The sequence below is a fragment of the Mustela nivalis genome, assembly GCF_964662115.1.
Source record: "Mustela nivalis genome assembly, chromosome: 9".
NCBI lineage: Eukaryota > Metazoa > Chordata > Mammalia > Carnivora > Mustelidae > Mustela > Mustela nivalis.
The window spans coordinates 120,039,676-120,063,187 of record NC_139028.1 but is presented as its reverse complement, the minus strand read 5'-3'; the positions used below and the strand labels follow the sequence as shown (position 1 = coordinate 120,063,187).

The 23,512-nt window shown below is 60.4% G+C and overlaps 4 protein-coding genes across 5 annotated transcripts; 3 read left to right on the top strand and 1 right to left on the bottom strand.

Moving 5' to 3' along the window:
* Positions 1-5,037: 5,037 nt before the first annotated feature.
* Positions 5,038-6,647, top strand: SCGB1C1 (secretoglobin family 1C member 1). The gene is made up of 3 exons (XM_082749519.1): positions 5,038-5,299; positions 5,829-6,028; positions 6,487-6,647. Exons 1-3 carry the CDS (start codon positions 5,245-5,247, stop codon positions 6,517-6,519), a joined length of 288 nt encoding a protein of 95 aa, XP_082605645.1. The 5' UTR covers positions 5,038-5,244; the 3' UTR covers positions 6,520-6,647.
* A 937-nt stretch (positions 6,648-7,584) lies between these two features.
* CIMAP1A (ciliary microtubule associated protein 1A) lies at positions 7,585-11,431 on the top strand. The gene is made up of 7 exons (XM_082749518.1): positions 7,585-7,759; positions 8,150-8,266; positions 8,488-8,688; positions 9,122-9,223; positions 9,421-9,542; positions 10,330-10,470; positions 11,091-11,431. Exons 2-7 carry the CDS (start codon positions 8,158-8,160, stop codon positions 11,178-11,180), a joined length of 765 nt encoding a protein of 254 aa, XP_082605644.1. The 5' UTR covers positions 7,585-7,759; positions 8,150-8,157; the 3' UTR covers positions 11,181-11,431.
* A 1,168-nt stretch (positions 11,432-12,599) lies between these two features.
* Positions 12,600-16,606, bottom strand: BET1L (Bet1 golgi vesicular membrane trafficking protein like). 2 transcript variants are annotated; one of them, XM_082749517.1, is made up of 4 exons: positions 16,439-16,606; positions 15,443-15,534; positions 15,104-15,160; positions 12,600-14,958 (listed from the first exon to the last, which is right to left on the bottom strand). In XM_082749517.1, the coding sequence occupies exons 1-4, from the start codon at positions 16,455-16,457 to the stop codon at positions 14,791-14,793; spliced, it is 336 nt and encodes a 111-aa protein (XP_082605643.1). In that variant the 5' UTR covers positions 16,458-16,606; the 3' UTR covers positions 12,600-14,790. The 2 variants fall into 2 exon arrangements, with proteins under 2 accessions (XP_082605643.1, XP_082605642.1); XM_082749516.1 differs by having other exon boundaries at positions 16,278-16,549.
* A 1,052-nt stretch (positions 16,607-17,658) lies between these two features.
* Positions 17,659-23,383, top strand: RIC8A (RIC8 guanine nucleotide exchange factor A). Its single transcript, XM_082749515.1, has 10 exons — positions 17,659-17,988; positions 18,221-18,268; positions 18,351-18,938; positions 19,378-19,469; positions 19,930-20,080; positions 21,189-21,284; positions 21,367-21,511; positions 21,586-21,730; positions 22,102-22,221; positions 22,592-23,383. Exons 1-10 carry the CDS (start codon positions 17,905-17,907, stop codon positions 22,710-22,712), a joined length of 1,590 nt encoding a protein of 529 aa, XP_082605641.1. The 5' UTR covers positions 17,659-17,904; the 3' UTR covers positions 22,713-23,383.
* Positions 23,384-23,512: the final 129 nt, after the last annotated feature.

Genomic DNA, 23,512 nt, shown 5'->3' with positions numbered 1-23,512 from the left:
CTCACTGTTCTTGCTGAGCTTATGTAAATAATAGGCCAAGTTTGTTAAAACTGGACTTGTTTCACAAGTGAATTAGTCCTGATTTGGCTATCTCTGTAAATGAGGGTTATTTTAGAGAGAAATTACGTTTCAGTAACACACCTTTATGGATATTAAATTCTAGATTTGATTGTCTTTAAGTGCTTGTTTACCTATGCTAAACAATTTGAGGTAAACTCCAGAAAAGTTGCAGAATAGCTTCTTTAGTCGATCTTATTATTTTGTGGATATATGAACAAGACCCCACAGCACATGATTAAACAACTGAAAAATGGGATTGATTCCCCTACAATTGTATAACTTAACTAACCCCTTATGTGTGGCTGGGATAATGAAATTGCCTAAAAGCCAGCCTATTGCACTCCATAGGATTAACTATGGACTTGTGGAGACAATGGATGACCCCACATTCTTTATGATTGGATTGAATGATCCATGGGGGACTCCCCTTATCTCTTGACAAGTTTTCTCACTTGCCAGTGATCCTCTGTAATCAGGATATTGTTAAGGCTGGACCACTCAAAGGTCTTATTGGTTTTATCCCTTAGTCATATTTATCTTAGAAGTCACCTCTGTTGAGGTACAATTGCAAACAGATGCTTTAGCGAAACTTAGAACAGCCCTCCTCATAAAAAGAGCCTCAAAGCTCACTATGGGACAGTCCTTGACTGTAATGATGTCACACCAGGTCCAGATTTGTCTTAGAAGCCAAAGACCACCAATGGATGATGTAGGCCAACTAATTAAATATTGGACTATACTTACAGATATGCCAGAAATAATACTTAAAATTTGTCAAACTTTAAACCTAGTTACCTGTATGCCTGAACCTGACCTGTACTCTCTCTATAGAGCAAAAATGTTCAAAGGTTATTGATCTTGCTTACTCTATTTGTCCAGATTTAAGAAAAAATAAAGAAAAGCTAGGTGTGCCAAAGTGCTCACTAGCACTTTTCAATTGCCAAAGCCTAAAAACATTAACACTGACTCCAAATATGCCTTCCTGGTACTACATGCCCATGGAGCTATTTGGAAGGAAAGGGGATTGCTGTCAATCCATAACTCCCCAATCCAATATGGGCCTAAGTTCCAAAACCCTCCTTATTGCTATACTAAGGATGGCCTTAGATGTCCTGACAGCAGCCCAGGGTGGCACATGTGCAATTATCAAGACAGAATGTTGTGTGTACATTCCAGACTATCACAAAAATGTCACAGGACTAATAAAAGACATGAATACCCAGATTAAGGCCCTACAAGATCCTTCTCTCTCTCTCAGTGAATGGTTAAGTTCCTGGTTTGAAGGAGGACTATGGCCAAATCTCCTTTTCGGGCTTCTCATTCTTATCGCCTTATTAACTTTAATATGTTGCTTTGTTCCATGTTTCTCTACTTGGTGCCGAGACTCCATTGCTGCAATGACTTCACCACGACAGATGATCCTTACCACGCGCAAAGACACTCCTTCACTGTCAGCGCTGGATTCGGCTGCCTCTGCCTTTCGTAACTCCCCTATACATTCCTCCACTGATCAATATTGACCCCAGTAGGTAGGGACAGCTCTACGCCCCTATTCAGCAGGAAGAAGTTACAGAAGATGAGACCTTCCACCTTCAACCACCTTAAAGATTTAAGGATCAAAATTGTTCAGGGGGGAATGATGAGGGAGCAGGAGGCTGGCTGAGGACAAAGCAAAAGCTGGCGCCTTGCACCCCCCCCCCTTCATCCGCTCCCCTCCATATGTGTAGCATCCCTCAGGCAGCCCTGACTGCCATGAACAATAAGCAAATAGTTAACTTGCAGAGCTCACAATCCTGCTAGACAGGAGTCTCCCTTGGCTTACAAATGTTCTAAATCTCACTAACAAAGACGATTGATAGCAGGATTGTGACACCCCACCAAAAAGTCTCCCAACTATCTTAATGTTAATGGCTGGTCTAAAGACAACATTGATCCAGCAGCAAGGGCAAGGCCTCCGGCAGGCCTGGAACATCCTGGCACCTTGTAGGCCCTCTTTAGCATATGAAAACTCCACTGAAACCTCCCTTCCCCTCACCTTCCCCCAACAGCAGGGTACATAACCTGCCATCCCTCACAACCCGGGGCAGCAGCTCTTCCTGCCCACGGGTCCTGTCCCCGTGCTTTAATAAACCACCATTTTGCACCAAAGATGTCTCAAGAATTCTTTCTTGGTCATCGGCTCCGGACCTCAGCCCACCAAACCTCACCTAGGTTCTAGAACTTCATCATTTACATATGAAACAATTGCAAAACCAAATAAATTGCTTGAAAATACTGGGTGTGTCTGCCACAGAGAAAAGGCCTAGCTAGGCACAGCTTTCCAGACACCACTGCCTGTACCGAAACGCAAGTCTGACTCAGAACTAGTGCAACTGCTAGAATATTGAGTTGTAGGTGACGTGCGTATGTGTGATTCGAATATAGTGATGATGCAATATAAGAAATTTCTTTTCAGCCTCATTGCCCACAAAACTGTAAGCTCTGAATCCTATGAAACCATGCACAGCTATACTGCCAACTGGCAGAGTCCAGAGACCCAAGTTTGGGGTTGTGTGTCCTGAGGGCACAGCCACAATGAGAACAGGGCTCCGAGCATCCCAGAGTGTCGAGCAGGCACCAGGACCTCAGCCAACACCCTACTTTCCTCAGTGGTCCTGCCTTTCCTGAGGAACGTCAGCTGACCAAGCGGTGTGCTTGGAGAGGCAGTGAGCCTGTGGCTTGCACACCAGTGCATGTGTTGGACCCCTCTCTCGTGCTTCATATGGGGCTCATGATGAGCAGATGCCGACGGAATTTCGGATACGGTGGCTGTGAGGGGAGGGGTCCAGCCGAGAACATCTGGCCACAGAGAAGCTCCTCTGGTCTCCCCCAGCTCATTGACTCCATGAATCAGTCCGACAAATTGCCTGACACCTTCAATATGTAATGGGCTTAACGTTTCTGTGCAGGAACAGGCGGCCCCTTAGCCTCACTAGGATACAGAAGGTCATGAGGCACAAGTAATCATTCAAACACTGGAAGAACAGGGGCTGTGCGGATCGTGAAGACGAATACCATAATTAACAAGTACTGTCTTGGTATTTGCACATCTGTGAAAATTGTACCAAACACCTTATGAACCCACCGAATGTGGGCTTTGGGGGTAGAATGGTTTGAGTATGATTTTTGATCAAATAAAGATCCAACCTTGTAAAGTTAATGGATGCTGAACATGTTGGTCCCCCATTGTTAGCCAGACCGAACCAGAAAACAGCAGGCCGGGAGCCTCCCATCCCAGGGCACTGAGGAAGATAGAGGGGCCTGGTGAGAGTCTGCGGAGCCAAAGGGAGGCCTCTGTCACCAGTGTCAAGGGGATGCTTGTGTTCTGCTGTGTTTGGTTGAAGTGGGGTTGTGTTACAGCATGAATAAATGCTGAGGGGTGATGGACTGGAGATGTGCAAGCAAAGTCCCCACTGCAGGTAATCGGAGTCATCAGCGGAGGAGGCCTGCTCTCCATCCTCCTGGGCTGGGAGGTGGCTGGACGGTGTGTCTCGGGCAGCCCACGAAGGTCAGCAGGGCAACCACCAGCAGCTTCTGCTTTCAGGGGCTGTGGTGTGGAGAAGAACAACAGCCACAACCCAAACACAGCCAAGGGGGCACCCAGTCCACCTCCGGGAGGGACGAAGCTCTGGAGACTTGGTAGCCACCCTGACTGTCGGAATCCCCTGCAGGCATTCAGACCAGCTGAGGTCCAGGAACACTGCTTCTGGGCAACGCTGAAGCCCGGGGCTGGCATCGCTAGACATCTGCCCGGTGAGACAACAGGCGGCCAGAGACCAATACGGGGTGGGGGTGGGGGGTGGAGACGGGCCCAGCAGAGGGACTAGTCAGTGGCATGGTAGGAACTTTGTTCGGGACAGACAGGGGCTACGCTTCTTGTGGGGAGGGCTGAGTAATGCCCAGAGCTGTGGAGTCACTAAGCTGTAACCCTAACCTTAATGTAACATCTTGGGTCTGTTGTACTTCAATAATCTAATGAAATTAAATGAAGAAGGTGATGGGTCCATCAGAGCAAAGGTGGAGGCCATGGCCAGGCCAGAATCCGTGATCCCTGGGGCCCCTGGGAATGGGGGCTCCACGTGGCCTCGAGCACAGTCTCACTGATGCGGCCATATGGCTGTTACAGGTGACCTCAGTACATGTGCTCTGCTCCATACTCCTGGAATCTGTGTGTAAGTAGATTACCATCGCTGGGTCTTACTCCACAGCAGCCAAGAGGATTCAGAATACACCTTGTCAACAGGACAAGGGCTGTGGTCTGTGACAGACTTAGGCCCAGCTAGAGACGAGTGAGGGACAGGGTGACCAAGGGTGACACACATACCAGAGTAATCAAACCAGAGCACTTTGGGGAAGGTGGAAACCGTCCCCAGATGCTGAATGAGTAGCGGCTCCAGGGCTAAACCCCTGAGTCCTCTTGGGCACCCGAAGACACCATCAGCCACCAGGTGGCAGCAGGGGACAGGAGAGGGCCAGAGTCCCAGATGGGAATGGCGGCTCCTGGGCAGGTCTGGCTGGGGACATAGACATCACAGCTCCATTCTAACATCTAAGCACCATCCCCGCCCCCCGCCCCGATCCTAGGCTCCCAGGGCTGGCCTTGCTGCAGAAGGAGGCTATGTCTCAGTATGAGGCCCCCTCCCAACTCCCCACAGTGGTGGGATACTCCCACCAGGCCCCAGGCTGGTCTGGCTCTTGGCCCCTCAGTCTCTCCGAGGCCCACCTCCTCCTGCTGGACCCTACTGTCCACTTGAGCTTCCTGCGGCCCTGACCCATCTCCCACCACCCAGATCCACAGGCCCAGGAAGCCCCCACCCCTGCCCCAGGGAGACCCTCAGGCATGTTAAGCAGAGGGGGACCCACAAAAGAAAGACCTGAGCCCAACCCCAGACCCCACCACTCTCAGCCACAAAGCAGGCCTGGCCAGAGGCCTGCGGCGTCCTGGTCCCTCCTGTCCTTCCCCCACTGACTTGACACCCCCCTCCACGGTGCCCCCAGCCTTCCACTGCTGACACCCGGGGAGCGGGGAGCGGGTGAGGACACGCCCCGCTGGCTGCCCAGGTATTGACGGGCAGCTTGTCCCGCCTCCAGCCCAGGTGCAGCATAAAGCCAGCCGAGGCAGCTGCCAAGGGACCGCCGTCTGCCATGAAGGGGAGCAGCACCCTCCTGCTGGTGGCCCTCGTCCTGCTCTGCTCCTGGGGTGAGTCTGTGCTTCTGTCAGCAGAGCCCCTGTTTGGGGGGTGGAGGGGGGCCTAGGCAGCTGAAAACCCAGGCACCAGGTCCCTCGCAGGGAGGGCGACAGCCTTGACAGGGGCCCTATCGGCTTCCATCACAGAACACGGATGTGGGCAACGACCCTGATGCCCCTGCCGAGCCCAGCCCCACGCACCCCAGCTCCATCCTCTCCCCTAGCCCTAGCGTCACCAACCCAGCCCAGCCTGACCCCCACACTCCAAGCCCCAGGTCAGCCAACCCCACATGGTGGGGAAGTCCCGGCTGCATGAGGGGCTGGAGTCCTTCCCCAGAGACGCCGGGGACCCAGAGTGGAGGGAGGAAGCAGAGGAGGGGTCCACGGGCAGGTAGGGGTAGGGGCTGGCATGGAGGACGATCTGGGGGAGGTGAGGAGGATGCGGAAGGTCTAGAGGCCAAGGCTGGAGTTCTGGGAAGTCTGGGGTCATGGGCGGGAAGGCCACCTCCTGTCCTGGTGCCATCCCTCCCTCACCACACAGGGCTGGCCACCGGGGAAGACAGCAGTGAGTTTTTCATGGACTTCCTGCAAACGCTGCTGGTGGGGTCCCCTGAGGAGCTCTACGAGGGGCCCCTGAGCAAGTACAACGTCAATGCGGATGCCAAGGCCGCCCTGACTGAGCTCAAGTCCTGCATAGACAACCTCCAGCCCATGCACAAAGCAGAGCTGGTCAAGCTGCTGGTACTGGGGCTGGGGGGCGGGGGCACCCAGGTCCCTAAATGCCCACAGCCCCAGCAGGACCCACGGCCCCACCCTACTGGCCCTCCGCCAAATGCCACGGCTCCTGATTATCCCCCAATGCAGCCGAACGCGTCTACAGACACCCCGACCGGCCGCAGTAGGTGGGAGTGGACCTCCCAGACCTCACTCCCCATGGAGCCCCTCAGCCTCCCCTACACATACACGCATGCACGGGCACACCTGCACACAAGTGCACACACACACACCCACGCAGGTGCATGCACCACTTCCCCAGCTGCTAGGAGAGGTAGGAGAGGACTGGCTGAAATGGGCCAGAGGCTACTGTCCCCCAGGGGCTGACCTGGGCCTGCCTGCCCAGTAGAGATGGCACTTTCTGGTTACTGCTCACCGAGGACGGGACCCCCAGCCCTGTCCGCCCACACTTGTCTGTCTTCCAGGTGCAAGTGCTGGGCAGCGAAGATGAGGCCTAGCAGAGCCCAGTCACAGCCCCAAGCAGCCACAGAACCAGCTACACAAGCAGCCAAGGCCATGTCGTCCCACTACCCCATGTGTGAATTTACCCTAATACTGTTCAATCAATAAAGCGTCCTGCAGCTCCGCTCCGGGCTCCTGTGTCTCCCCACACTCAGAGACACAACTACACGCACACGGGAATTCACATTCACAGGGTTGCACCCACAGAGCATGCACGTACAAGTAGCCCCACGCAGAGGACAGACCCACCAGACACCCGTGCGGACAAAGCAGACAGACAGACAGGCAGGTGGGTGGACACAGAAAGGCCTGCTGAGGCAGCGGTGGGATGCAGGCGCAGGGCCCCAGAGCAGGGACGGGCAAAGGGCCCCAGGCAGAGGTCACCGGCCAGGACTGGGAGGCCCTGCTGGAACTGCTCTGCATCTGAAGGCTGTCATTCCAAGACCATGAATACGCACAAACACACCAAGGCACAGGTCAGGGGTTGAAAGCGTCTCCCTCAAGTCACCCAAGAAAAGAGTCTACCTGGAAGAAGCGCAGACCTGGGCCACAGCCCCAAGAGGAACTTGGACAAAGCCAAGAAGAAAGCACGTCTGCTCTTGAGGGCAGCCGTGCTCCCAGGGGTGGGCACAGCCAGCAGGGGCATGGGAGGGAGAGCAGCAGCTCCCCACCCCAACGCCCCAGCCTGCACCAACCCTACACTCACCTTGGATCCCAGGATCCCGACTGCTGGAGGCTTCCTGTGCTCAGTCCCCCTCCCCATCAGTGGTCCTCACTGGGGGCCTGGCTGACTAGGCTCTTCTCTGACCCTCACAACTTTCACTCCCCCGCCACTCCAGTTCTGGGCCCCATGACCTTCATGTCCAGTACAGAACCTTGCTGTCCCTTTTCCTGTCCTCCAAACCTCTGCCCCTCCCGTCACAAAGGAAGAGTGGAGCAAAGTCCCAACCTGAACCACGCCTGGTGAGGGTGGGGGTTCTCTGGGCAGAGGCCATTGTCTCCATCACACAGATGGTGATCTAGAACCCACCGTCCCACAGAGCCACATTCTAGAGCTTAGGGCTAGGACCCCTCCCCAATTCTCCAAGCCCCCCAGGGAGAGGAGAAAGAGGAAGAGGCCTTCCTCTCCATGCCCCTTTCTTGGGAACTCCCTGGCACTGAGGCCAGAGTGACAGGACCGCCTCTGAGGAGGCCTGGTCCATAGGTTGCTCTGAGAGCAGCTCCTGGACCAAAGAGGTGAGGACCCTTCTGGAGCCGCCTACCACCCATGGCACAGCCTCACCCAGGAACTTCCCACCTTTGCTTACCGCTCCTTGCCCAGCAGTGCCCAGAGTCCTCTGAGTAGAAGGAACCTGCCCAGAGCCCCTTAGAACCAGGGAGGGGTGGTCTGCGAGAGACAGTCCTTCTGGGCATGTACACGAGGGCCTGGCGCGCCTCCTCTTGGGGATTGGTGGGGGCACAGAAGGCCCCCCACCTCGAAACAGAAGTTCTGTAAGTCTGGGCCCAGCTCAAGACCTCACTGAGGAGACTGTGGCGTGAAATTCTGCCCATCAGTGGGGACAAAGCAGGGATGGGGTTAGGAGTCGGGTCTTCCCAGCACCTGGTCACCCTCCCCTCCATGGACAGAGCCAGCCATGGCAGAGGAAGTATGGGTAGGCACCTGGAGGCCCCATCGCCCCCGGGGGCCCATCATGGCCCTCTACAGCAGCCCAGGGCCCAAGTACCTGATTCCACCCACCACGGGTAAGTGCCTGGGAGCCTGGAATGGGTCTGGGGAGGATTTGGGGCGATCTGGGAAGCGCCTGGGATGAGGCTGGTGCAGGTCTGGGGGTCTGAGGGGTGGGTGTGTGGGGTGGGGCAGAGGGTTCATCCCTGGCTCTCAGCCCATGAACCCCTCTGGGGCCAATAGGGTGGGGACAAGGATGGTGTCTGGTTCCAGGCTGCTCAGAGCCCCTGTCCCACAGGATTTGTGAGGCACACACCCACCAAGCTGCGTGCACCAGCCTACAGTTTCCGGGGGGCCCCCATGCTCCTGGCAGAGAACTGCTCCCCAGGGCCCCGCTACAGTGTGAACCCCAAGATACTGAGGACAGGCAAGGACCTCGGCCCCGCCTACTCCATCCTGGGGCGCTATCGCACCAAGACCATCACGACCCCTGGCCCTGGTAAGGGACTCTGGGGCCCCCGCAGGCCTGCCCAACTCTGCCGACAGCCACGTGTGTCCTGTTACGGTGGGGCAGTAAGGGAACACAGGCATCTTGGGCCTTCTATCCCCTCATCTGCCTCACAAGGGACACCAGCAGGCCCGAGGCAGCGTAGGGGACCCTCTAGCCCAATTCTGACCTGAGCTTTTCTTGGCCTGAATCCTAGCACCAGGCCCACAACAGAGCCTGCCCTTTTCCCTCCAAATCCGCAGCTGTCCCCCGATTCCTGCAGCCCCGGACATCCCTGACCAACCTCGGGCACCATCTGTACGGGGGCCGGGAAGCCCTGCACCTGCAGTGTTGGGGGATTTCCTTGACCCCCTGGGCCAGATCCGCAGCCCGTCTGCACGGTCCTTTCCCTCCCAGCACACCCTCCACTCCTTTCCCGAGCCAGGTGACTACTTTCCAGAGAAATCTAGCAAGCACGTGTTTGACTCAGCGCCCAGCCACTCCATTTCCGCCCGGACCAAGACCTTTCGAGTGGACAGCACCCCAGGTGTGCAGCAGCCCTGGCAGCCAACATCTAGCTGGGCTGGGGACGCTGGCAGGGGCGCCGGGAGATGGTGGGGAGGGGGGGACAGGGCAGCCTGATGGCCGCTCTCCTGGAGGCGAATGGCCCCAAGAAGGAGCTGGTGGAGAGTCTGGATGCTGGCTTCTGTCCAGCCTGAGACTCAATGCCCGTGCGCCCTGCAGGGCCGGCCGCCTACATGCTGCCTGTGGTGATGGGGCCCCACACTGTCGGCAAGGCCTCCCAGCCCTCCTTCTCCATCAAGGGTCGCAGCAAGCTGGGCAGCTTCAGTGACGACCTGCACAAGGCAAGAGTCCCCCTGCCAGGGCGCAGCACAGTTCATCCCCCAGGGGTGGCCCCTCTGGCCCCATCCCCCAGATCCCACCAGACTGAAGCTGGTCAGCTCTTCATCCTCTGGGCCCTGCCACATGCCTGGCCACACCCTGTCACACCCCCACCCACACACACCCCAGATTCCAGTCTAGGGGTGAGGAGAAGCAGACAGTGGACAGGGGTACAGATGCTGATAGTGCTGAGGAGGGTTGAGCAGGGGAGTGGCCTTTGCTGCAGGGAGGACAAGGAGCAGCCTTTGATAAAGCAGCATGCAGGAAGATGGGAAGAAGAAAAGCTGTGAGATATTTGGGGGAGGAGGGTTCCAGCTGCAGAAATAGCCAGTGCAAAGGCCCTGGGGTGGGCATGTGCCCGGGAGCTTGAGGAGCCTGGAGAGAAGGCCAAGGTGGCATCCCAGCACTGCTGACCTTGCCCACCCATCGCATGGCCATCAAGTACCACAGGACAGAGTCCCAGCTGGAAAGGGGCCTCTCTGGCACACACCAAAGCAACCAACCTGGAACTGGCACACACAGGGTATCTTTTCCAGAGCGAGGCTGCCGTGGAAGGGCCACGTCCCACACAGAAGAGGTCATCCCCACAGGATGACTATTCTGTGGAGACAACAGGGACCCCTGACACACAGACATACAGTGGCTCAAGCGTGAAGCCCATGGCCCGATGCTGGCACCGACCCCCCCGCCCCCGTCAGGAGTAGCATGCCCGGGCAGGCTGAGGCTCTCTGAGCCTCTTTCACCTCCTAGACCCCAGGTCCTGCAGCCTACCGCCAGACAGACGTGCAGCTGACGAAGCCCAAGGCTCCACAGTACACCATGGCAGCCCGAGCGGAGCCTCCGGGGGACAAGACCCTCAAGCCGGGACCGGGAGCTCACAGCCCTGAGAAGGTCCAGGAAGAACAGGGCCCGGAGGGGTGGGGTGAGGGGTGGGGGGGGTCACAGTGAGCAGGGAGTGGGGACGATAGTGGTCACAACCCGGTGCGGAGGGGTCGTAGGGGAACCACCCAGAGTGGTGGGGGGGCACAGCCTGGGGACCAGGAGCCCACAGCCCAGAGGGGTAGGGGCACAGCCTGGGGAGCAGGGACCACAGGCCAGAATGGTTGGGTTACTGGGGGCACAATCCCGGGGGATGGGGGTTGCAGGGGTACGGTCTGGTGGGGCACAGGCAAGAGGACGTGAGTAGCATGGGAGCATGCCCAGAGTGGGTGTGGCGGGGAAGGGCCAGTGGGGGTCCCAGTGGCCATCCTGGCACGTGCTAGCCTGGCACGCTAGGCATCCAGGGCACACCACTGCCCCAGGGGCAGGTCCTGCCTCCCCAGAAAGCAGGGGCACTCACCATGCACCAGCCTCCGTGTTTAAACCCGGTGGCGTGGACTTGCTGCCGGTCACCTTGGCCCAGGCTCAGGAGGGACAGTGAAGCTACTGCCAGCAGCTCAAGCCCCAGGGACAGCGGAGTCTGTCAGGCGGGGCAGGAATGCCAACTCTTCTCAAAGCCTCTCCTCTCCCAGGTGACAGTGACCAAGCCCTGCGCCCCTGTCGTCACCTTCGGCATCAAACATTCCGACTACATGACACCCCTGGTGGTGGATGTGGAATAGCCCCGGGCCCACCCGAGCCGGCTGCCCAGAGCCTCTGCACAGCACAGCCACCGCCGGAGACGCCCTGGGTGTGGGCCCGGGACGCGGCCTCCACCAGGTGGGCTGCGGCCCGCAGGGCAGAGCTCGTTTGGACAGTCGTGACCAGTTACTTTTTCTATGCTTTCCCATTTGCTTATCTTGTTTCCTGCCATGCCCAGATATTTAATAAATCCCAGATTGCATTACTGACGAACTGGTCTTGGCTGTAGAATCAAGCTTTCCCAGAAAAGGGGCTCCTGCCTCAGTGGCTGGGTCCTCTCCTGGCTTCCAGGGACTGGGGTCTGAGCAGAGAGGGGGGCTTGGGACCTTGGACCCCGCGCCACGCCTGCCCTCCTAGTTCTGCCACCGGCCCTGCACGTCACATCTCATCCCACACTCCGAGGACGGTCACACCGGCACCTGTCTCCTTCCATGGGGCCTTCTTCCTGCGTGACAGACCCGTCCCTGTGAGCTCTGTGCCCCACCCCTTGAATCCGGACTAGAATCTGTGCCCACCCTCAAGGAAGCAGCACTGCATGACCCGAGGCTAGGCTGTGGGACCTACAAAGCAGAAGCCCTTCTGTGGAGCAGAGGCAGCCCCTTCCCTTTGCCACCGTGGTGGGGGTGCGTGCTCAGCACTCGGTGAGGCCACAGCGGCCCCCAGGCAGCCAGCACACGCCGCCCTCAGCCTGCAGGCACCTGAGCAAGCCTTCAGAGGACAAGAGCCCCAGGCTCCGTCTGCCAGGCGAGGCCTTAATGTTCTAGGCGGAGGGCCATCCCCACCACGCCCGTCTCGAATGCCAACCACACTAACCGTAAGACACCAATTACCGCACTTGCAACTAAGGTTTCAGGTGATGTTAAGAGCAAAGGCAACACAGGAAGCACAAGGATGTGGGCCGGGAAGGGGGTATCTGAGTGAGGCCAAAGCCAGGCTTCTCCAGAGGCTACCCGGAGTACAAGGCCAGGCATTGAGCACTGGAGTGTGGACTTCACCGCAGCCCTGCGGAAAGGTCACTGTGAAGACTGCAGGGCGGCCGCCCCCACCTGACGTCCCTGTGAGCCCACCAGCCGCAGCACAACAAAGCACAGTATGGCTGCCGCCCCTCCCCCCTCACTCTGCTGCCCCTCCCCACATGAGGCTGCTCTGAGCTCCTCACATTTATACATTTAACCCTTGGGGGTGAGTTACACAAACTCGGCAGAGGAAGTGACAAGCCTGTGACCAACTGCCTTAGGTGGGGGTGGGAGGAACATGAGGACCAGAGCAGGGACATGGTAGAACCAGAGACGGCAGGATGTGGGGTCCAGACCACCAGCGTCCCCGGCCAGTCTGTGGACCAGGGTCAGGTCCAGATGAAACTCCCAAGCACCCATGAAAATGAGGACACCAAAAAACTGTTTGCTTCATCATGAAGCTGTTTATTCCAAGTTTCTATGGTTAAAAGTCTTGTCCTTGAATTGTGGGATAGAGCCTGGCAGTGTGTCCTCACTTGGCAAAGGCTGGGCCCCGAGGTCCTCTTTCTGTCAATGGCTTCAGGGACCAATGTCAGCAGACGGCACAGCAGTAGCGCGAGAGCTGCAGACAGGGCAGGAGGGTGGAAGGCCACACAGGCCACGGCAGAGCTGCCACACCCCCAACGTGGAATCCATCCCGATACAATCAGAATGAGAGACGAAAAGGTAAACCAGAAAGGAACTAAAAGCCAGACCCCAAAATAGCTGAAAGGGCCACAAAGAGCCGTGGAAGTGGGGGTGAGGAGGCAGATGGGGCTTTAGGAGAGAACACAGCAGCCTGAGCTATTAAGGGGACAGCAGGAAGCACCCGTCAAGACTACCCAAAACAGAATCTCATCTAGCCCGCATCGGACCCATAGCGTGGTGCGGCTCCCACAGCTGAGCCACGTCATCAGGAAGAGGTCAGCAGCACAGGCCTGGGCGGGGACGCAAGAGTGTGGGTCCAAAATGGAGACCCTACAAAGGCCTAGTGCGCTTGGTGGCCACCAGAGGACATGCCCCTGCGGCAAGCCTTAACATGAGATTGGTAACTCAGAGCCACAGTGCGTGGGGACTGGGGAGGGAGACAGGACCCGGGGGCCTGAGAAGGAATGTCAAGGTGTCAAGGGAAACAGCATAGCCCCCTAGACAAGGAGGCAGGTACGCTGACCTCCCCGCATGAGAACTAGCACCCGGAGGGGCCAGGGCAAGTCAGAACAGGGCACTCAGGCGGAGGAAAGTAGGCTCCCCTCCAACGGGAGGCTGAGTGGCCCAGCAGGTACAATGGAGCAGCAGCTATGGTGACCATGTGAGGAGAGGCCAGGCTTGCGGAACGGACAAGGGACAGTAAGAGCAGAAGGGAGAGCAGGCAGCGGCGGCAGGAAAGTGAGGTGCCCGGAGCCGAGGTGCGGTCACTGTGTGGGAGCCATACAGGGGACTACACAGCGGGCAGTGCGGGGCAGCGCCCACAGTCCTCTGGGAGTCAGGGGAGTGACCGGGCAGGCAGATGGCAGCAAGGAGAACGCACAGCTGACCGACTGCTTCTCACGTGTGCTGACGCACAATGACAGTGCTGACACCCCACCACAGGGTAGGAAGCCGCTGGCCCAGCTGGGCCTGTGCTGCTGTGTGTGTGAATGGGGCTGGCGAAGCGGGCAGGGAGGGCCCGGGGGTTGGCACGCCTGGAGGGCAGTCTGCAGAGGCTGGGTGGAGGGACTGAGAGTCGCCTCAGTAAGGGATGCTCACTGTTGAAGGGCCTCACGTGGTGGAGGGGAAGCTGCCCGCTGACCCTCAAAGTGACCCGCAGATCCTACGGGGAGAGCCCTTGTAGGGAAGCCTCCGGTCACAGAACGCCTGCCCCCAACACACACCCTGCCTGACTCCAAGATGCCAGAGGGAACTGCTTCTAGATGTCTGGTCTCCCGGAAATCCATCTTTGGTGTCGGCCAGACAGTGGATGCTGAGAAAACGGAACTTTGTGCCCACGGATACAAGACTGTGAGATCCAGAAGAGTCAGAGCCCAGTGCCTCCAGTCCAGGCTGCAGTCCACTTCTACATCCACAACACCCTGCCCTCCCCCGAGGCTGACCTGCCCTGGCCCAGCAGCCCAGCTGAGCTGCCACGTCCAGCCCCCAACAGTAGTTGCCATCTCTGAGCTGAGGCGATGGTGCTCCAACTTCACCGCCAAACCCCCCTCCCTGTGTTGGCACCTCAGGCGTCAGATGTGGCCTTACCCAGAGATGTGGATGGGGCAGGGCCCCAAGAAGTCAAAGCCCCAAGGGATAAGGGAAAGGCTGCTGGCCACAGGTAGCCGTGTCCTTGATTCCCACAGGCTCTGCCCTCCCACACCGACAGCAGCACAGGTGGGTGGGCGCTGGTTTCCGCAAGAGAGAGACTTACGGGCACGGGGCCAGCCAGGATGAGCTCGCTCGGTCAGAGGCAGCCGGGAAGTCCGGCCACACAGGAAGAAAATTCCCAAGTCACGATCATCATTTCAAAGGAGTATTTTGTAGGTGGGTCCTCTGGAGCCTAGGACACCAGGCAGGGGAAGGCCCTGGTTGCCCCAGGCACCCACAGAAGTCAGCTCCTCGTGGCTCAAGTCCTTGCCCTTGACAGGAGATAGGAGAGGATGAAGAAGGCCACGATGAGGCCCGCGGCCACACCACACAGAAGCTTCCGGTGGTCTCGCCCAGACCTCGCCATTGTGGAAAAGCGCTTCACGCTCCCCGTGAGCAGCCCTGTCATGCTTGAGAAATCCGAGTCCTGAGGGAGGAATCCCAGCAAGGTCACACAGGGACAGCACCTCCACGACGGCCACGCAGGTGCCACAAGCAACACCAGGGGCCGGCACAGCAGGCAGCATGGGGCAGAGCTGGCCGCGATGCCCGCGCACGCTGCAGACCCTTACCATGCTGTCCAGGTACCGGTTCTGGTCTTCCGCATCCCTATCGATGTCCAGGGCCAGCTGGTCAGGACACAGAGGGGGCAAAGTCAGGTCAGAGAAGGCACACCGGACGGCACCTGACCCCCCCGGAGACCAGCAGACCCTGCCAACAGCTCTGCCAGGCACAGTGCCCCCAGCAGAGCTCAGGAGATGCAGCTGTCCCCTGGACCTCACAGATGAGAGCTGCCGCGGAGCAGACAAGGAAGATGGGAGCTACCTGAAACCCTTCCCAGCCTCGACCCTCCCTCTGGTCCCCACTCCAGAGTGCCTGCCAGGTGGAGATGAGGCAGCACCACCACTGACCGATTTGAGCCTGGTGACCTTGGACGCCAAGCTGTCGGCCATCCGCTTATTCTCCCGGTCTAGAATCTCCTCCACAGCGGCGGGACTCTGAGCTGTGGGAAGGGACAGTCTGAGTGGGGGGGGACGTCTACCTGTGAGTCGCGCCCTGGACCCCTGCCCATCAGCCCTTCCTGGCCCCAGGGCGCTCACTCCAGCTCGATCCGACAAGCTGGAAGTCTCAGGGGACTGGGCCCCCCGGCTGTCACGCAGGTCCAACCCTCAGCCAGGGTCGGGCGCAGGGACCTCAGCGGACAGGCTCGTGTGAGCAGCGGGCACCTGCCGTGTGAGCAGATCGCCTGTGAACACGGCCAAGCCGCGACGGGCAGGTGCCCCAAAGGCTTCAGGCCCACCAGCACTTTCGGAGACTGAGACAGAACCTGTCCGCTCCGTCCACAGACGTCCCCAGGATACAGGGGACTCGCCCTCCGAAAAACGACGAACTCTGGCCCCGGGGGACGCCGCAGAAGGGGCCCTGCAGGGACGACCTGAGCGCCGGGTCCGGAGCAGCCGACGAGCGACCGAGGGGGAACAACCGGGAGGAGAGCTCCGCGACACCCAAGAACCGGCTGAGGTCCGCTGAGGTCGGCGCGCCTCTGCACCCCACACCCTACGTGGCACCCGGAGCACGGCGCGTGCGGAGACCCGACACGGGACTCGTGCGAGGCCCGGGGAGTCCCAATTCCTGACCCTCAGGGGGTCAGAACCACCTCCCCCGCGGCCCGGACCCCACCGCGGCCCAGCCCCACGAGTCGCCGCGGGCGCGCCGCACAGAAAGGGACGCTGACGCCCTACGAACCGCTCCGCGCTCGCCCAGCCGCGCAGTCCCACCGGCCCGGCGACCCGCTCCCCGGCTGAGAACGGGGGCTCTCGGGACGCCAAGGCCCCTCTCCCAGCGCCAGCTGCCGGCGCCCGTGGACGGGCGGCCGCGCCGCCATCCGGCTGGCTCCCCGCGCTCACCACGAGCCCAGTCCGCCATCGCGCCCGGCCCCGGCCCGCGTCAGCCGCGCCGCCACGGCCCCCGCGGACGTGGCTCAGTCCCGGGCAGGACCCTGCGACCCCGCCGCTTCCGCTCGGGCCGCCGACTTCCTGCCGGCGTCCGGCCCACGTCCGGTCTGGGGAGGGGGCGGGCCGCGGGTGCCTTCCCTGCCAATGACCGCGCGGAGGCGTGGACAGGCACCTCTACCGGCCAATCGCGCGGAAGACGGAGCCCCGTCCTACCCGCGGGCGCTCCTGGGCCCCTCCGCCGCGAGGGAGGCTGGAACGGGTCGCCGCGGGCGCTCGCCCCCGCCCAGGCTGCGGTGCGCTTCGAGGCCGCGGCCGCCGCTTGTGGGACTCGGTGGAGACCAGTGCCGGCCCCGGCGAGCGCTGCCGAAGATGCAGGGGTGACGCGTTCCGCAGGAAAACGAAGCCAGACGGGGGTGCGCGTGCGGGGACGGGAGGACCGGGGCTTCCCGCCGCCGCACTCTGCACCGGGAGTGGGCCTGGCGCGGGGCCGACGGCCCACAGGGGCTTGTTGCACGGTGCATGCCGACGCGCCGTGCCGTGCAGCGCTCCCGACAGCGCGCGGACCCCGGGACGTCCATCGCTGCCTTTCGGAAGAGGACACAGGCCAGGCCGCCCTGCCTCTGAGCGGCACACCCGGGACGCTGCGGCGCACGGTCAGGCTTTGCCTTCACCCTGACCCTCCGCACTCTCCGCCTTCGTGGAGCGGCAGGGACGTGTTTCTCTCGCCCACCGCGGCCATCCCCGTCTTGGAACCGGCCGCTCCTTTTGCTTTGAGTGACCTTCCCCCAGATCACTTCTTTTCGCCCGGTCTCCGCAGAGACGGCGCGGACTCGACCCGGACCCCTGTGCGGCCCACCGCGAGTCCCGGATGTCCGTGTGCCCTCGTCTATCCCTTCGGGACACGAGCCCTGCGAAAGCAGCGAGCTGGCCCTCGGCAGGCCTTCCAGCCCCCGCTGAACACGCCGAGGGGTCCTTCCCGCCTCGGCTCTGCGCATCAAAGGGGCCGCGGGAGGGCGGCGCGGCGCCTGCGGGCAGCTCCGGCCCAAGAAGCAGGGGTCCCTAGGAGGGTCAGGGACGACTGGGCCCCGGGTCGAACAATCCCCCAGTAAGAGCTTTGAAAACCCCGCCGACCCGCCGGCTAGACCAAGCTCCAGTCAGCTGACCCAGCTCGCCACCTTAAGGAGCCTGCGGCCCTCGCCCCGCCCCGCGGCGCCGCACGGCGCGCACAGTCCCCGCCCCGCAGCGTGGCGCACCCGGTCCCGGCGTCCTCCGCGCGCGGCCCTGGCCCCGCCCCGCGGCGCGGCGCGCACGGTCCCGGCGTCCCCCGCGCGCCGGGGCAGGGCGGGGCGGCTGGACACCGCCGGGAGCGGGTGCGCGAAGCCTCTCCCGCCTGCCCGGCGCGGGAGTCCGCGGGCGCCATGGAGCCCCGGGTGGTGGCGGATGCCGTGGAGGCGGGGGAGGAGGACGTGATTATGGAGGCTCTGCGCACGTACAACCGGGAGGTGAGCGAGGCCCGCGAACGGGGTCCTCGCCAGGGAGCGGCGGGGCGGGGCCCGCGTCCTGGCCGGCCCGGAGCGTGTGTGCGCGGCCAGGGGCGGGCGGCGGGGCGCGCGCCGCGCCGTGAGGAGTTGCGGGGAGAGGCTGGGCGCCGTCCCCGAGGCCGCTGTGCGCGGTCGGCCCGGGGGGCCTGAGCCCTCGCGCCCCCACCCGCTGAGCGCCCGCGTCTCCCCGCAGAACTCCCAGAGCTTCACGTTCGAGGACGCCCAGCAGCAGGACCGGAAGGTGGGCGCGGACCGGGGTGAGGGGCAGGCGTGGGTGGCCCGGGGAAGGGGCCTGCTGGAGCCGCTCCTCTCCCTGCCCGCAGAGGCTGGCGGAGCTGCTGGGCTCGGTCCTGGAGCGGGGCCTGCCGCCCTCCCGCCGCGTCCCCTGGCTGCAGAGCATCCGCATCCTGTCCCGGGACCGCAGCTGCCTGGACCCCTTCACCAGCCGCCAGAGCCTGCAGGCCCTTGCCCGCTATGCCGGCGTCGCCTTGGAGGAGCCGGTCCCCGAGCCTTTGGATGTGGACGTTGTCCTCGAGTCCCTCAAGTGCCTGTGCAACCTCGTGCTCAGCAGCCCGGTGGCGCAGGTGCTGGCGGCAGAGGCCCGCCTGGTGGTGAGGCTGGCAGAGCGCGTGGGGCTGGGCCCGCAGACCAGCTTCCCGCACGACGTCCAGTTCTTTGACTTGCGCCTCCTGTTCTTGCTCACGGCACTGCGCACGGACGTGCGGCAGCAGCTGTTTCAGGACCTGCAGGGGGTGCGCCTGCTGACCGACGCGCTGCAGCTGACCCTGGGACTGATCCCGGGGGAGAGCCCGCCCGAGCTCCTTCCTCCCCAGGAGACCGAGCGGGCCATGGAGATCCTCAAAGTGCTGTTCAACATCACCTTTGACTCCATCAAGAGAGAGGTGGACGAGGTGAGGACGGACCTGCACCCACAGGGCTTCACCGCGTGGGTGCTCCCTGGCTCTGTCTGCCTGGAGGGCCCCTGCCGGTGTCCGGAGATCTGATGGGGAGAGGACTGTGGAGTTCTCAGCCCGTCTGGAGGAGGCGAGGAGATGCACATTTTGGGCAGAGGGCCTGAACGAAGAACGTTTCTAAGAGAGATGGAGTGTGTGTGGCTGTGTGGCTCCTGCAGCCTGGCAGGAGGGCGTTTGGGGCATGGGGAGGCCATGAGCGTGGGGCTGGAGTGCACCGTGACTTTGTCCTGAGAGGACCTACGCTGGACTGAGGAAATGTCGTCAGGGTGTGTGGAAGAGGACGGGGGTGAGGTGTGCGGGAGAGGAGAGTCGCGGTCCGTGTATAGGACCCAGGAGTGGGGCTTCCCCTCACGGGAACCCCTTTCTCTTCGGTCAGGAAGATGCTGCCCGTTACCGGCACTTGGGGACCATCCTGCGGCACTGTGTGATGGTCGCTGCTGCTGGAGACCGCACGGAGGAGTTCCACGGGTGAGGGACGCCTGTTAGGTGGAAGGGAGGTGTGCTGGTGTGTCTGCCGAGCAGTTCCCAGCCCTGGCTGGGACCGACATCCGCGTGTGGCCAGGACGAGGGGTACGGATCTGAGGATGGGAACGTCGTTCTGGAAGCAGAGGAGTAGTGACAAGTGGTGCTGTGCTCACAGGACCTGTGCCTAGGCAGGTTCTAGTTTTCCAGAGATGTCTTCGGTGCTTCAGCCCAGACAGGGCATGGCAGGGAGGGCATCTGCAGGCAGTGCCCCCTTCCTTAGGAGCTCACCCCACCAAGTAGAAACACTGCCTTGGTCAGTCCTGCCCTCAGCTCTGGCCTCTGGTTCCTGTCGCCAAGTCCCCAGTCACTAGTTCCTGTCATATGTGGCCTCTGCAGGGGCATCAAGGGTTGAACCTACGCTGGGGATCGGACTCAGCAAGCCCTCCTCCCCGTCTGTCCTCAGGCACACGGTGAACCTCCTGGGGAACTTGCCCCTTAAATGTCTGGATGTCCTCCTTACCCTGGAGCCGCGCGAAGGCTCCCTGGAGTTCCTGGGAGCCAACATGGATGTGATTCGTGTTCTCCTCAGCTTCCTGGAGAAGCGTCTGCACCAGGTGGGGAGAGGGACCTGATGTGGGGGCTCCCCGGTGGCTCTGACCTTCCCAGGCAGCCACGGTCGCTGCTTAAACAGTCCACATTGCAGAGTGGAGATCAGCCTGGCGGGGTGATTCGGGTGATTTCTGCGGCTGCTCTGTGGTCCAGCTTGGCAGACCCTGAAAAACGGGGGCGCGCGTGCGTGCGCACGCACACTCGGTCTGTCTCTCAGGCACGCAGACTCAGACACGTTCTTGCGGGTTTTGTTTTTTCTGGTTATCGTGATGAGTTTTCTGAGTCAAACAAAGAACTTTTTACAGCTTTTTGTGCATGTTTTTTGAGTCCTTGCTGGTGGCCTAAGAGTCTCGGTGTTGCAACATTCAGCAGCTCTTGGCAACGAGTGTCAGTTGTGTCTTGGCATCCCTGAGGGGACCCAGAGGCATCTTGAGCCAGAGGCTCCTGCAGCCAGGACATTGGGGGCCAAACCTCTGACCAGCTCCTCTGGGAGCTCGCAGACATCACGCAGGCTGCAGCCCGCACTGCAGTGAGACTGGGTGGACCTCTTGGGAGTCCATGTTGCTCACGCGTGCTGGGAGCTGAGTCACGTGCATCGGATGGGGTGTCTGTGACGGTCCCTACCGAGACTGCTGCTAGGCTCGTGATCCAGGGAGGTAAGTTGGGGGAGGCCGGCAGCTCTTCACTGTCTGAGTCTGTGAAGCCCACCGAGGAGGGATTTTTGTTGTGTTTTGGGCGCTGTTTTTTGAGGACAGGTCGTGTGTCCTTGGGGTGCTAATGGCCATGAACAACTTCGGTGTACAGGTAGGGAGGGTAGCATAGCTGAGTGATTTGCCCAGGTCACAGAGCACACACGAGCACTCCTCAGTTAAGTTCCCACCGAGGTCCTCTTGAAGCTCACACGGATCCCCACTGCCCATTCCTGGCCCCTCAGCTGGCTGACTGTGGCAAGGCCTCTTCCTGAATGCCTCCTGCCAGGACCAGGCCTTGGGGGCGGTGGGGGGGAGTGGTGCGTGTGTGCGCGTGTGTGCGTGTGTGTGTATCAGTCACTACCCCAACCCCGACCTCAAGTCCGGTGGGGGCACAGCCCCAGTGACAGAGGCTCCTTTGCAGACACACAGGCTGAAGGAGAGCGTGGCCCCCGTGCTGAGCGTGCTGACGGAGTGTGCCCGCGTTCACCGGCCCGCCAGGAAGTTCCTGAAGGCACAGGTATGGGTGGGGGGCTGGGGGGTGGAGCTGGGCCCCCCAGATCACAGACCCCAGCCTCTGCAGGCCCAGGCTGCCTCCCCAGGTACTGCCCCCACTGCGGGACGTGAGGACCCGGCCCGAGGTTGGTGAGTTGTTGCGGAACAAGCTTGTTCGCCTCATGACACACCTGGACACCGATGTGAAGAGAGTGGCCGCCGAGTTCCTGTTTGTCCTGTGCTCCGAGAGTGGTGAGTGCTGGGATCCAGCCCCCCGCCTGTCCCTCCAGCCACCTTCGCACACTGACCTCTACCCTGCCCCTCAGTGCCCCGGTTCATCAAGTACACGGGCTACGGGAATGCCGCTGGCCTCCTGGCTGCCAGGGGCCTCATGGCGGGGGGCCGGCCTGAGGGCCAGTACTCGGAGGACGAGGACACGGATACGGATGAGTACAAGGAAGCCAAGGCCAGGTGTGTGCCCCTACACCCTTGGCTCCCTCGCTCAGCCTGGTCCCTGTTCCCACAGCCAGATGGAGCCACGGGCGGGTGGGCAGGACGTTGCGAGTTCGGCACTGACTCCATAAGTGATATGCCCTGATGTCAGGACGTTTTGTTGAGAACACGGACTGAAGGCGGCTGGGCCGTTGGGGGACCAGGAGATCAGCTGGCAGGAGCTGGTCCACTGCTGCTCCTGGAGGGAGGCTTCCTGCCACCCCCAGGAGCGTGGGTTCCTTGCCAGTCCGGGCCCAAGCAGAACGTGTGGGACTCCACCCACTGTGCAGCGGCCTCCTGTCCTAGAGAGTCACTAATGCATTCCCTGCACCCCCTCCCCTGGGAAGCAGCATAAACCCAGTGACCGGGAGGGTGGAGGAAAAGCCGCCCAACCCCATGGAGGGCATGACGGAGGAGCAGAAGGAGCATGAGGCCATGAAGCTGGTGAACATGTTTGACAAGCTCTCCAGGTACGTGGTGAGGCAAGGAGGGGCCCACGGCTGGGAGAAGGGAGAACAGAACCCCAGGCCTGTGTCCCGTCTTGTGAGCTCCAAGAGGTGGGGTCAGAGGTGGGCTTCGGCAAGGCTGCGTTCCTGAGGTTTCAAACAAAGGAAATGCCCCAGGAAAGGCTTCGACTTGAGACGGGTGGTGGTTCGGAGGTGATGAAGGTTGAGACCTCGAGAAATTAAGACTAAGGTTCCAAAGCCACTGGGTACTAGTTGGGATTCCCCAGTAGATGGGAACAGCCCGGTGGAGCACTAGGAAGTAGTCGGGGTGAGCACGACTTCCACTGCCCTCTGCCAGGCCCCTTCCCCACCTCACCGTGCTTTTTTCTCACAGGCACAGAGTCATCCAGCCCATGGGGATGAGTCCCCGGGGTCAGCTGACATCCCTGCAGGATGCCATCTGTGAGACCATGGAGGGGCAGCTCTCCTCGGAACCTGACTCTGACCCCGACTGAGAACAGCAGTCGTCTGTTCTCCCTTCAGAACTGGTGCTGCTTCCAGAGATGTCTTGGGACTGTGACCCGGGGAAGCCACGTCCCTGTCTAGCTTGGAGATCCCTTGCTCTTTACTTCCAAAGTTCTGTTAATGATTTGTTTCTGATCCAATTTCTTATCTGTAGGACTGTGAGGGCCTTGTCCCGCTGCAACTCTGGGAACTCAGCCTTGATTTCTGCAGCTGAAGTAGTCTTGTGTGCGCAGGGGCTGCTGCCTGGGGCCAGAGCTGGGCGTGAGCACACGCAAGCATGTCCACGTCTGGCAGGCTTTCCCAGAGCTTCTAAGCCAAGCCAATGCTGCGGTTCACAGGAAAAGAACTGGCTAGAGCTATGTGTACTAATGTCAGAAACAAATTTCCAAGGTACGCTCTGCTCTTCCTGTCCCCACTGAGCTCAGGACTGGTAGCCTCTTACGCATCCGTGGTCCTTGCTCAGCTGTCTACTGTGGTGTCCACGGCGCCCAAGCTCTCACTGGTTGTGACAGTGGACTCCTGACCTTCCCACTGGTGTAGACCATAAATAGATGAAGGGAAGTGTACCTTGTAAAGCCCTAAGTCTGGATTTCTGTCACCTGCCACAAAATGTCACAGATGTCACAGAAAACATCATCTTGGAATAAAGAGTTTCAAGCAAGAGCGTGTGTACTGGGTTCATTTCATTCTTTTCAGAATTTAGCCCTTTTCCTAGATCATTAGTCCTGTTCTCTGTTCTTGAGGAGCCCCCAGATCCCCCTTCTGTTACATGTGTCATGGGTAGGGAAAC